Source organism: Anopheles bellator, chromosome 2, assembly GCF_943735745.2.
Source record: "Anopheles bellator chromosome 2, idAnoBellAS_SP24_06.2, whole genome shotgun sequence".
NCBI lineage: Eukaryota > Metazoa > Arthropoda > Insecta > Diptera > Culicidae > Anopheles > Anopheles bellator.
The window spans coordinates 75948050-75961930 of NC_071286.1; the positions used below are offsets into that span (position 1 = coordinate 75948050).

General features: G+C 46.9%; 1 protein-coding gene across 1 annotated transcript; it reads left to right on the forward strand.

Annotated features, from left to right (window-relative positions):
- The first annotated feature begins 1692 nt into the window (after nucleotides 1–1692).
- Nucleotides 1693–6148, forward strand: LOC131208071 (brain-specific homeobox protein). The gene is made up of 5 exons (XM_058200716.1): nucleotides 1693–2246; nucleotides 3045–3334; nucleotides 3434–3599; nucleotides 3711–3850; nucleotides 5457–6148. Exons 1-5 carry the CDS (start codon nucleotides 1693–1695, stop codon nucleotides 6146–6148), a joined length of 1842 nt encoding a protein of 613 aa, XP_058056699.1.
- The last annotated feature ends 7733 nt before the right edge of the window (nucleotides 6149–13881 follow it).

Here is a 13881-nt window from a genome sequence, read left to right on the forward strand (position 1 = left end):
TTATCGACCGCTAATTGGTATAATAATTTCGTGCCGAGCTCCCGAGGTGCTTGGGGCGCTGCTATGTTGGAATTAAGCGGCACATTTCTGACCGACCACCGCCTCCGCCAGCAGAGCGGTGGAGGCCATAATGTCCAACATTGTTGCCACTCTGGGGCACGTTGCTGCTGCGTTTAATGATTGAATGCCATGTCGGTGAATTTTGGATGGAATTCAATGAATGGGAATGCATTTTGTTTACACCAGTCCATATTTATGAAGCGGCCATATTTGAGGAATAATACTTTTTTAAGCTCTTCGAGTTCCATAATATATATTTAATAATAAATAGAAGGCAAAGGAAAGGATTTGGAAAACATGCGCAAACTTCTAATCCATTGATAACCGTTAAGAACTCATTGAAAGAATAAAAAGAGCATTTTTGACAGTGCAGATCTTTCCCAGAAAATACGACTTCAAACAAGTTCATCCATTAATTGAAAGAAAGACACCTCAACACACCTAATTTAGGAAGGATAGGACAATCATCCTTAGGAGAGGCCTTGGCCTCTAGGTAACAATCGTTGCGACAAGTGATTCGCCCCACGATGCTCATTAGGAGCGACATTCTATTACTGCTACTACTTTTTCAAACCATTCAATCAAAAAAAATTTAAATAAAAATTTCTTAGATACGAAAAGGGGCCTTATAAGATTCCAATGGAATGGAATTGAATGAACTTTTCACGTGAAACTTGTTCACAAAAACCGTACCGTGGCCTGGCATTAGGTTCCCGCTATTGGTTCAACTTCAGCTTCGAGAAACGGCCTCAAAATTACTGTTACATACCGTAAAATCGACGGTTTTCGACGACTCCAAATTCTCGACAAATTCATGAGGCCATGCATTGTGTCGGTCGGTGCCCCACCAGCGTCGGTTAGTGGTAATGAGATGCAAATAAAATTTTGTTACAAAATCAGGTCCCTTCGCCACACAGTACGCCGTAATCGGGGACGGAAGCGTCAGCATAATCTGTGCCCCAAAAATTAGCTTCTGAGCGTACGGGTTTTGGCGGAGCAAACTCTTCTCGCGTTGTCAATTCGGTGATATCGTGCGCTAATTCCAGTGGAGCTATCTTCTCGGAGTCTGAAGGACCTACTAATTGGCAATAACGTTGGCCCGAGGCCGAGGCGCAACACTACAATGTGGCCGTTCGGTGAGTGTTGCTAGAGTAGCGTAGTAGATAAAACATAATTATGCCACAATCTGTGCCGGCACACCGTTTCGAAGCCACCAAAGTCCAGTCGAGGCCGCAAAAGGTCCCCATATTGCATTAGGAAAATATGTAAAATGGAACCACCGGGTGGGACTGCTGTCCGCCTGTCATTAAGATGCTGAACGAGCTGCGTGTGTGTCTGTGTGATACGGTGGGTGGGTAACGGGAACCACCCTCTTTCAGAAGCGCTCAGGCCAGCCGGCCAAGGGTTCAGAGCGTTGTACATAACGCGCGCTACACATACACAGCATCACCGAGGGTCCTGGGCGCGTCGGGATCCTTTTGCGACGGCGTTCGCCAACTCGTCCTGCCAGTCGTCGGTGTGGTGCGGAGGCGAAAAGATGCCAAAATTGTGATCCTTTCGTGCGAGTGACCCACGAGTGAAGTGACAGAAGAACGCAGATAGGCGCTTTGGTGGACGGGAAATTAAGGTGCAATGTGTACCACCGACCAGCGGATGTCCCAGCTGCCGCACGGTGCCGCGGGAACCATGATGGTGGTGTCTGGCGGCCGCTGCAAGTCGCCCTCGATGGCAACGGCCATCACCGTCAAGACGCCGTTCTCGATCGAGGACATTCTGTTCCAGAACGGTCCACCAAGTCCACAGCACCACGCGGGTGGGAGGTCTTCACCGCGGCCACCGGCCCCCGGTTCTCCGCTGTCCGATGATGCGCCGCCACGGATCACGGGAATGTCCTCCCGGCTCACCAAACCCGTGCCACACTCACCGTCGCCCTCGGGTTCGTCGTCACCGTCCTCATCTTCGTCGGTGACCGTGCATCGGGTTAGTGAGCGAGTGGCACACAGTAATCGCGTCAAACACGGTGCGGGCATTGAGAGTGGTGGCAACGGGGGTGTACCCGGTAGCAGCAATGGCGGAAGCAATCACAACGCGGGTAGTAAACATTGTGAAACATTGTCCGTCGGTGGTGCCGGCGCAGGATTAAGTCGCGCCGAGGAGGATTATCGGAAGGTGCTGCAATCGGAAAGGTGAGACAAAGTAGCGAGCGAGCGAGGACACTAAAAGGACAGGCGTAACTTCTGGCACATTAGACGTTCCAAATGAGTACTTCTTCTCATTGATGAAGTACGGATAGTGCGAAATGTCATTAGCTGTATTTGGTTTTGAATATCGACTGAACTCGCTGAACCCAACCACATCCTTTTTGGATCAGAGGAACTTAATCCTTATTCCCGTAAAGATAGAACCCTATTCCGGATTGTGACAGTTGTAGTTGACTGATTATTGCAGAATAATGATGGAAATGTGTGATTTCTTTATGAAAAGATGGTATAAAAGGATTCACCGAATCAGAAATCAACAAGAGCAAAATGATTAAAACCTAACATAAAGGAGGTATTTTTAGTGCAAACATAAAAGAAGAAAAAAGAGCTAATATTTTAGGGAAAAGAAATTAAAACCTATTGCACATCTCTCTGAAAATAGGTAAACTTAAAGGGTAATCAAGTTTTAGGTCCTTCCCATCGATAAGTGTAGCCATTGGGCATAAAATATCATAATCAATATACAAAATCAAACAGATCAATATGCTCAAAACAGGGTTTTATGTCAAATTGATGAGATAAAATACTAGACTGTCGCTGACAACATTAAAACAATGTAATGCAATTTTGAGTCACAAGGCCACCCATTGCAACGAGAATACAGAATACAATTTAAAATGCAGAAGACATACAATAACTGGGGAATTAAATTCTCTTTAAATTAAAGCACCACTATTTTAAAAACTTGGCACTGATGGACCGCTTATTGTTTTTCCCACAAAGGTACGGTAAAGTTGATGGCATAAACGGTGGTTCCCATCCGGGCCTGCCCCATCCGGTTCCGGCGGCATCATTACCGGGTCCGACGGCACCACCGCCACTCCCCGGAGGACCTCCGGGAGCCGGCAGCCCACCCGGTCCGGTTCAGTTCACCAGTGGCCCGTCGGCAGGGTCCGTCCTGTACGCTACGAATCCGTACAACGATCCCGCCTATCTGCAGATGGCCCTCGGCGCCTACCTGGCCCCCTCGTCCACAGGCTATAAAACCGTCGACCCGTACTTCCTCTCGCAAGGTACGTGTTGTGGGACTTCGGAAGCAATTAATTCCATTATCGGCCAAAGTTGGGCGTTCGATTTTTTGGTGACCAATTGCGTGTGTTTCTTCGGGATAGGAATTTTCGCCAGTTCGTCCCTGTTTCCCGGTGCCGGCTGCCCGGATATTGCCCTCGGCTTGGGGATGGGCATGAGCGCCCTTCGGCACTGCCGACGCCGGAAAGCTCGCACGGTGTTCAGTGATCCCCAGCTCACCGGGTTGGAGAAACGTTTCGAAGCTCAACGGTACGACACGGTGAAGGTGGCGGTTTGCTACCCTCACAGCCCTGCACGGGGTTTCGGGGGTCCACTTTTTAATAAATTATTTAATATTTCCACATCAATCCTCGCCAACAGCTACTTATCGACACCGGAGCGTGTCGAGCTGGCGACGGCTCTCGGTCTCAGCGAGACCCAGGTCAAGACGTGGTTCCAGAACCGCCGCATGAAACACAAGAAGCAGCTTCGCCGACGTGACGTAAACGCCTCCAGCACCGGTAAGTTCCGAGAGCCAAACTTTCGGTACCAAATTGGTTACTTTTGGTGTCCCCCTTTCCGGGCGGAGCAGTTTTCCATCACTGACGTACTTTCGAAATTGAATTAGGTGACCAACGAAGAAACCTGAAGGCCCATCAAAAGGGGTTCGCAATCGCTTCGAAGCGTTGGGAAGAATGCGGCCATTTCTTGCTTAAAGAAGTTTAATCAATCGAGAAGCCTTCTAAGTAACTCTCCGTGGAAGAGGCATCTTTGACTCCTGGGAGGCCGCAAACAGTCTTCTGGAAAAGGGGTGCCAGAAGGCCAGAAAATTAAATTAACAAACCAACAGAACTCGGGCGCCCATTTTCTTGAAGACACACGAAAGCTGGTGGCCATCTTCTTCGGCTGCTTCTCATTTTGTCTGTTGTGGTGGGGAAGAGCGTTTCTTGGACAACTTGGGCCCCATTCTGCTGAAACACAATGGGAGTCCTTTTCCGAACTTTGACCACTTTCAGCTTCGTCTGAAACGACAGTTTGGCCTGAAGTGGTTATTTTTTTTGGGTGGAAAATTGCTCGAGGAAGTGGAGAGAGCGTAGTTACGTTGATGGAAAGGGCATTCGCTGCTCGATCACCATGGTTACAGCATAGCTGCGCATCCAGAGCTCGGTAAATACCGTAGAATCTGTAGAGTCCTGAATAGACTAAAGGATCGCATGCTTTGATCGAATGCTTCTATATTATTCTGCTGCCAGCTATTGTGTAGACTCGAGTGAAACGATTGGCGAACGTGTGGACAATGCGCAGCATAGCTCTGCGGGATGCAAGTAATTTCCACCGTACGTCGCCAAGAAAATTCAGCTACTTCAGGGTGAAAGACATTTCGGAACTAGGCAACGTACTCCGATTGGTATCTGTGTCTTTGTTCCGAGTGCACAAATAGTTTGGTCGATGGAATATAGAGTGTTTTATCTACTGTTCTGCAACCTTCGGGTTGGAAAAGCAAACTTTATGCGAAAGTGATGCTAGAGCTTCATGCTTCAAGGACAAAAAATTAGTTCCCAAAACTGAGAAAGGAGATATGCACAGGTATGAAACTAAGCTTCATTCAGTGCATTCTGCATGATGTTTACAGCCACAATAACTGGAACTGAGCTAATGGTGGAATGGCTTTTCTAAGCATCAACGAAATACTTAAACAAGTTTTTTTAATAGTACAACAGACTACTTATTTTAAGTATTTGTTTCAATTAATATAAAATATTGCACGTACAGGCAAAATAAAATGCACAAAACAGTGTACACTGATCCAAATAAATAAAAACAAATTTTCGATTTAACCTCACTTGTAATGAACTTTTTTTACGACAAAAGTTCAACCTTGTGAAGTCGATATTTTCAATCTCAAATCTAAGTTCTATCAGCATCAATCTCCATTGCGATCAGTCAGCAACTGATGGTCATTTGTTTTCAATTAAACACTTATCCCCAATCCACCTAATTGACATCTTTTTTACGAAATGAATCGTTTCAATGGTCAATGTATGGCCACTTTTAAATTGAGACGGTGACTAATTATTCGGGATCGGACTTTTTATCCCCCAGAAACGGGCACCTCCACCAACGGAGGAGGTACGGCGGCAACTGGGCCCACTGGGACCAACAATCCATCGGCCAATTCTTCCACTTCCGGCCGACTGCACGGACCCACACCCTGTCCGGGCTCATCCTGTTCAACTTCCTCGACAACGACTTCTTCCACTTCGGCTTCGGTGTCCTCGGCAGCATCCGCGGAGAAGAACGGTTTCACGCTGTACAACGGTAGTGGTGCTGGTGCTGGTGGCGGTGGCAAGTCAACGGCATCCCTCGTCGGTGGCCCAAAAACATCCTCGGCTGGCAGTGGTGGTGTGTCGCTAAAATCTCTCGCGAACAGCGACGGTCGACCATTGCACTCATCGTTTAGCCTCGTGAAACGGGCCGCAGCGGTGGCTGCGGTGGCCGCCATGACCAACGGCGGTGCCCCACCGCACCTACCACCGCCGTCACCGCAGGGAGGGCCACCCGCAGGACCTCATCACCCGTTCGCGTCCCACCATTCGCACGCCCCCCAAATGCACCACCACCATCCGGCTCCGTACCACTCGATGCATCACCACCTGGCCCATCAGTTGGCATCACCGGCGCTGCGGATGGGAGGCCAACCGGAAGGCTCTTCGCTCAGCGATGCGGACGACGAGGATGACGAGGATTTGCTCAACGACAGCGAGTCCGACTGCAGCGATGTCGATATCGTCGGTGACGATCAGGGCTACCTGACGTAGTGAGTCAGTGTTTGTGATGAGCTCGTACGTAGGTAGTAGAGTGCTTAGCAACGGATCTAGTATTCAGCACAATCGAGTTACGAATTAACACAGAGTGAACTAAGCAGTGCTAGTCATACGCCGGCAACGCCAGCACCAGCGGGCCGATTCTAGGAGACTGTGCAACCCTGTACTTTAAGATGAATAAAATGAAAACAGCAAAATTGTGTCACATAACACCATTCTCGAACCATATCACACGAAAATTTGAAAGAAGCCGACTTAATTGAGTTGATTGCTCAGCGGCATCGGAATCATTTGAATTCGCATCGAAAGCAATCAATATCCGAGTCTCCACCAGAAGGCTAGAAAATAAGGTCAGAACACAGGCCGCCGGTTTGGTGCTATGTACTCTGTCGACAATCGGTCGCCTTCCCGCCTTCGGGGCACCTGCGAATATCCTTGCGCTATGTAGTTGCCAGTTCTCTCCCCTTTGGCCCCTTCGGTAGGGCGGGGCTACGTTAATCATTCCGGGTGCGCGTGTGGAAGTTTGGTATGTACATAACATCCTTGCTGCACTTGAACGAGCCAGTTGCCATGGTGCCGCGCACCGTCCACTATAAGTCTCCGTTCTCCGGGAAAACTGCGAAGATTATCCTCGAACGGAACAGGCGTGCGCATCGTTATCCTTGTCATCGGAAAAAACTCTCTTACATGTACACTCACAAACACATGCACATTCTGAACGATGGAAAAGTGATTCCCATTCTCGTTCTCTTTCTCTCGTTGGGGAGCAATTGCTCCACAGGCCGGCGACAACGAATGGGCTTTCCTTAGACACGGAGCCGGACCGATCAAGGCAAGAGGTGGATGCTGCGTGCCGTGCGGAAAAAGGAGTCTCCGGGTCTGGGCAAAACCTTCTGCCGCTCATTAGTCCCAATTATATTTGATGAAGATATGGCAGGACAACCGCCGACGAGAGGACGTCGTCGGCAACGCTCGTTTGGCATTTTCACTCCCGTTTTGTGGGATGGATCCCACTACGGTCGAGCGAGCGTGTGCAAACATGTAAGTGTGCTTTTCGTCAATCAACAACGCCGACAAAGTCTCCCGACTCCACCAGTACTGGGTCCGTGCCGGGTCCTGGCGGTACGAGACCGAGCAGAAGGACAGGAAGTTAATTCGTTTAGGACCTTCCACCACAAATCATCTTCTGATTGGAGCGCATTATTAAACTTTATGACCGCGTTTGGTGCCCATAGGAAAAAAGGGATGCCATTGCCGGACTAGCGATAGGGACGGGAGGAGATAGAAAAATACAGACCCCGTGGTTAGTGGCTTCACTGAATTTTATGGTTCCACTACCGGGCCGGCAAAAGGATAATCTGATGCGAAGGCATCCCTGACATTGTGTAGAAGAAAATGGCAGAAAGGAATTGGTTTTTGCTTTTGAATGCCATGCCAATTCAATTCAAATTATCTAAATCAATTGTTGTATCAAAATATCCCATACATTTTTGAATCATAATATATTAATGCAATGTATGGAAAAGCTTTACGATGCCTTAAAGCTTTGTTAATATGTGAAATGAACACCACTTACAGTTAAAGCAAATAAAACTATTGTTTACTAAATGTACATAACAACTGTGCCAAAATATTCCTATAGTTGTTGATACACAAAAAGAGATTAATTGTTAAAACAACAAAACTTTGAAACAATGCATTGTTTAACATGCCCAGGACGAATCGTTCCTCGTTCTTAGTGTAACAGAATAATCGTGAGAAGAACTGTCCACTCACTGTGAAACGTGACACAGTTCCCGTTTGCATGCCTGGAAGGCCCACGCGAAACGAAGGCTGAGTCCGTGCCGTGTCACAAAGTCTTAAAGTAACTAATTAGCGAACGCGTGGTTCCAAACCCGATCGGTTCGAGTCACGTTTCTGCCGCATCCTCGGAACTCCGTACAAACGGGGTTCCTGGTGCAGGCTGTGACCAGTTTGTTGCTTCGAAAGAGGTTCCCAGGGTCCTCTGAAATGGTTCTTAGTTGCAACTAAACGGCGAACGACCTTTGGCTTTGTCGCCGCGTGAATGAGGAGTTCGTGTCCGTGGCACTTGCAGCGTGCTGCTCTTGGGAATCTGCAATCGAACCGTCGTGGACTATGGGACTGGAAGCAAAGTGCCCTCTTTATGCAAATTGTTTAAGTGGACAATATTTTATTTAAATAAAACATTTTGGGAGCATGAATAAAACAATAAACAATGAATAAATAAATAAATAAATGTCTAAAACACCTTACTATTTCATGATTTGTTTTAGCAAAATAATACATTGAAATAACATACAATAATACATTAGGCTAATTATCGGCAGGATCGGAATGATGTTTGAGAAAACAGGGAAATGATATCCTTCTTCGTAACACGGTCCGAGTCTGAATAACAACAAAAGGGGACACTCCATCATACGCGGCCTACCATTTGTCAGAGCACATCCTGTCAGTGGACCGCATCAGGTACCACAGTAGGACCACATGAGCCCACATCCTCAAGAAGTTAGTTGTTAGGTTAGTGGTGACCCCTTTTTAACCCTCCTTCCGGCAGTAAACTGTCAAGCTGTCACCGTCGGCCCTGGTTTCGCTTTGTTTCACTTCCGGTCCCGTGCTTGAGGACATCTCTTTATGTCGCCATTCATACGTCGGACGGTGTTTCTTTTCGTTGCAAAACAGTTTGCAAAACATTAGGGGCACGGCAATTGTGAGGATGCATTTTCTTTCCGAGGGAAAACCACCGGAGAACCAGTTCAAGAGCGCATAAGCCAAAACACATCCCTTTGATTTTTGAAGGATGTGTCGTTAAAGGGTGGTTGGCCTGGACGCCGATTTCGAGGCGACGGATAATTATCGTGATACCTTTGTTGTTCGGTTCCTTTATTTGCTTTAAGGACACTATGTAAGCATGGTGAGAGTGGGGAAGATACGCCGCCAAGTGCAATGCGTACAACCGTGAGAATTGGCTTAGTGTACCGTTATGTTTACAGGAAGTAAAATATCAGATAATAACGAAACATCGATTTATCAGTGGAAGGCAATCTATTGCCGTTCTATTCTATTGCAGAACTACTTCAGCCACATTGAGATGGAAATAGAATGGAGTGCAACAATTTGATGTTTTTATCTTAGAAGAGCGGACCGGGCCGTATTTATCACAAATTTGGTTCATTTGTTCGAAAGTGTATTACATAAAAATCCACTAAGAAGCACCGGACGCTTTTATTGTCTATACTGTGACGAAGAAATTTAAAGTGTACACTTTTAGCATATTTTTCTTCTCAAGTTTTCGAAAACGAATTCGAAACGAAAACGAAAACGAAAACGAAACGAAAAACGAACGAACGAAAACATTTTTTGCCGAATTTCTGTCCCTGAAGCTACTGACTGTAGACACTTTTAACCGTTTTTTCTCACCAGCTTCAATTCAACGATCATAATTCACGGCACGCCATCAAAAGGATACACTTTAGCGCGCTCGGGCGGATGCTCGCTAGTCCATTCGCTCGAACTCTCGATTGCAAGCCAAAAAAGGGGTTTCCGAACCTAGCATCAAGATTGTCAATTTAGTTGCGTTTCTCTTTGGCCCTCGTAATTGAAAGGAAAAAAGGTTAAAGAACAGGACCAAACAAGCAGCATTCTCTCCACCACCACTCGAGTGTGGGACATTGCTTTCCACGAAACGCTAACGCCCCGCGAGGACATAGGAAAGGCCGCACGCGACTGGGACGAGGAAAGTTGATCGAATTGATAGTAGAGCTCGCGAACCTTGCGTGAAAAGCCCATTTCGGTGTGCAGCGCTCAGGATTCGGTGCCGTAAAAGTGGTTATTTTGTCCGGTGCGAAAGTCCGGACAATCACAGGGTGCGGGATAAATTCGGGATGTGACGATAAAAACGAATATTGATTAATGTGAAGAGAAGTGCGAATGTTGCCGAGTGCCACAGGATCACCCGGAAGTGGGGTGTGCTTGTAAATATTGTTATTAAATTTAGATACCATCAATAAACGCGTAATTAAGCGTTTCGCTGCCGCTCGAGATGCGTCTGCGATTGTTGCATGCACGGGACACGCTGCATCAAAAGGGTAAAGATAAAATCAAAAGCGGGAAGTGGTGTTCCTGTTCGTTCCGAGGCGCCATTGACGACCAGAGCTGTATCGGTGCTGGCAAAGCAAATGTGAGGACAATTTAAAATATTACTTCCGTTGCAGGTAAGCAAGAGTAACTACAATCAATCAGTTTTCAAACGGATTCGAGAACACCAGTGTTCGTTCAATAAAAGCCATTAAATGGTGCTTAAAACCAACACTGCATGGAAATATCAATTAAGCTATCACAGGATAATGAAGCGATAATCCAGATGTTTAGCTGTCCTAAGCCCCCTAGATTGGCAAACGTCAATATGTCCTTTCCGCTTCTGCCCTGTCTCGGGCATGCAAAATATGTCAGGAATTTGAGTCATGGAAACGGAAGATAACCTAAACGTTAGACAAAATACACACATTTGCTGTGCAAGGGGAACTGCCTAATGCCATTCAGGTGACATTATCCTTTTGATTAGTTTGTGCTCCCGTGGTGCACTGGCTAACGTTGTCTGTGGGCCTCCCGCAGTTCAATGGATCGACACCTTTGGGAAGATTGCCTAGATGAACCGAGATAGTGCCAAAATACAACCGGACAACCTGTTTGGTCGGGAATGGGACGGATGTGGTCGTAAGAAGGTCTGCTAACCTTCATCACGCTGCTGTACTCGCCCATTTATTGGTCTTCGCGGCCTCGATTGCGCATCACGGCGAAGGCACATCAAAGAGGGTAATAAAAACGAATTAAACAACGGCAGACCGGCATGCGACAGATTTGTGCCGGGGTAATAAGATTAAGCGTTCGAGCCGTGTAGTTGGCTTTTAATTATCTTTGTTTGAAATCCTGCCGAGCGGTGCAAACAGGACCAAAATTCCTTAGAATGGTATTTCAACAAAATGATTAAGGAACTTTATGTAAAAAACCCATTCCCAGCGGAAGTTTAAAATTAGAAGATGTAAAGTAAAAATTGTGTCGCCATTAGCGCAGTTTTATAATATAAAACATTGTGAAAAATGATTGCAATAGGAAAATACAGAGTAAATAAATATTATCCTTTAATAATTAGCCTTATGTATTTTCCTCAAGTACTATCGACTAAATGTATCTTAGTTCCATGCCTCTTAGACTGACACCAATGCCGTCGGATGCGGGATCCGGCCATGCTAAAAAAAAAATCGGAACGTTAGCAGACTGCACGGCAAACCGAGCGACACATTACAAGTCGATCGGACGCGAATGGCTTTCGAAATTTAATAATAACACGACACAATAGGGGTCTCTTAATCTCGCGAAGCTTCCGCCACAAGATATCGCCATTTTCAAGATAAAACAAAAAAACACTTCACGACACTTCCTGCGTTTTTTTCCGGATGCCCTCTTGTCGGTGGAGAAAGATGAGCATCAAAAAAGGACAATCCCGAGCTAAATGGCACCGGCAACGTTGATCCCCTTTGTTCCGGTGGCTTGGCCCCTATCGTGAAGTGAAAGCGCACTCGAAAATGTGCTGCACACCACCGGATCGCAGTCGCCGGGGAAAAGTCACAGCCTCCTGTGCACGCGGATTTGAAGTGATTTTCCCACTTCACTCCTCTTTGAACGAGAGAAGGTACCGATCCCGGAGGGAAGCGAACCGGAAGGAAGCGCCGGAAGCGATGGTTTTCGGATTTAGGTTTCGCTCCTTTGGTTCGCCTCGTTCCCTCTCCAGTGAGCACACCCCAATCAGGAGCTTGTTAGTGCGATTTAATGGAGAATTAAGCAACAGAATCAACTGATCAACGGCATCGATTTGGAACGAAACGAATTTCGGGTTTGTCTGGTAGCATAAATGTGATTATTGTCCCTATCTTTCTCTCTCACAAACACAACAATATTGGCGATTGGCAGTGCTCGCTTCGAGTCGTCGATTGGTTTTGGAATGTTGGCATTAATTTTCTGGAAAAACTGGAAAGTTCACAATTTTTCAAACAATCTGCAAGCCAGCGTCGAGCGTCATTACGACGACATATGGGGAAATAAACGGCAACAAATTGGACGATATTAAACATGAGATGTCACCCCTTTCGGCTTTTGGGTTACAGGATATTCAGCATCAATTAACGAGACGTGTGGAATGCCGGACGATTGAATTGATGAACACAAATCAATTATCTGATTTCCCTCTGGGGTTTTCTACTTTCGAAGAAAGGACCACTGGGTTCCGGTACATATAAATTGATGGCAAACCATTAATGAAGAGTTTTATAACAATAATTACTCATAGTATTGTTGCAAAAAATATTCATATTATCTCACAAACTGGCGGACTTGAATGAAAGGTTTCGATTTTCGGGATCTCTTATGTTCCTTTGTTATGCATGTTATTTAAATCATGTTCGTTGGTTAAATCATTGTTATGTTGGGAACGGTTTCTCGGTTCTTTCGGAAAATTATGCCCTTATTCAGTTGCGTCGCTCGCAAATTAGTATTCACAACGTGTTAACGCCCTCGGCGCGGCGCCCAACACAAGAACCATGTAGCAATCTTCCCCGCAATGGGGCGCAAAAAATGGGACGTTCCGTGTTAAATGTGCAGAACAGAAATTCCCATCGAAAACGCAACATTGCGCGTCACCACTAAGTGGTCCCGTCGCACCGCCCGGGGAGATCGTGCGGTGCCGCCATCGGGCCAATCGAAATCAGCCGAAATCCGCGTCCACGATTACTGGCAGCCGTGGGGCGCATAAAAAACCCTACACACCAGCCAGCGGCGCCCGTCGACAATAATCCGGATAATTAACCAACAATACCGAAACATACGTCTCCGGTTACGGCTCGTGCAAGGAAGCGCCTCCCCGGGTTACGAATTATCAAAAAAAGCCGAGCATAATCGCACAACAACACAAATTTGTACCGATTTCAAATCCCTGTGGCCCCTGCAGAACGGAAGCAATCCGAAAGCAGAACTGCTGCCCTTGCGGAGAAAAGTTTGGCGGATGAAATTCGATCTTAAAAAGCGAGATCGGCCCTGGTAAGACGTTTTAGTTTACCAACCCTCGATAGTTCCCGTGCAGCGGATGTGACACGGAGCGGTGGGGCCCCATATTCTGTGCCGTGTAGCATGTTAGGGTCGCGGGTGAGTTTTCACAGCTTCCCGCAGCGACCGATAAACGTCATGTAAACAGACTAATTGATTGAAATTGGGTTCACGTGGCTGGCCGAGACCAGCCGGAACCGGCATCTACTATAAATGCCGGAAATCAGAGTCATCCCCGCCCGGTGTCGTTGTGCGCCTGCAGCAGGAAGTGCCTGCGGATGGCTGTAAAGGGAGGATAGGATTGCTCCGGTTCTACACCGACACCAGATTCACGGTGATGACGACGTTGCTGACATCGGACGGTGCACGTGGCGCTACTTAAGCGACTTTGTGTCGCTCTTTGCCGAAGGTTCATTATTATGGTTTTTGTCCCTCATCTTTGCGGACTTTTATGAAGAGGTTGGCCCGATGCCGATTAAGCGGAAGGCAGCGTAATTCGTAATTACAACCTGTCACTCGACGCGCTGTCCGGGTAGTGCTGTGACTTTTGAGTGACACGCAAGGTAGAGGAGTTAAAACAGTAAACGTACGTTGTGTGAACATTTTAG

Bases quoted from the DNA above. Each gene is read 5' to 3' on its own strand.
- LOC131208071 (XM_058200716.1), top strand. From the start codon at position 1,693: ATGTGTACCACCGACCAGCGGATGTCCCAGCTGCCGCACGGTGCCGCG. The intron at 3,335-3,433 runs GTACGTGTTGTG...TCTTCGGGATAG, and splicing joins CCCGTACTTCCTCTCGCAAG to GAATTTTCGCCAGTTCGTCC. The intron at 3,851-5,456 runs GTAAGTTCCGAG...CCACCAACGGAG, and splicing joins CGTAAACGCCTCCAGCACCG to GAGGTACGGCGGCAACTGGG.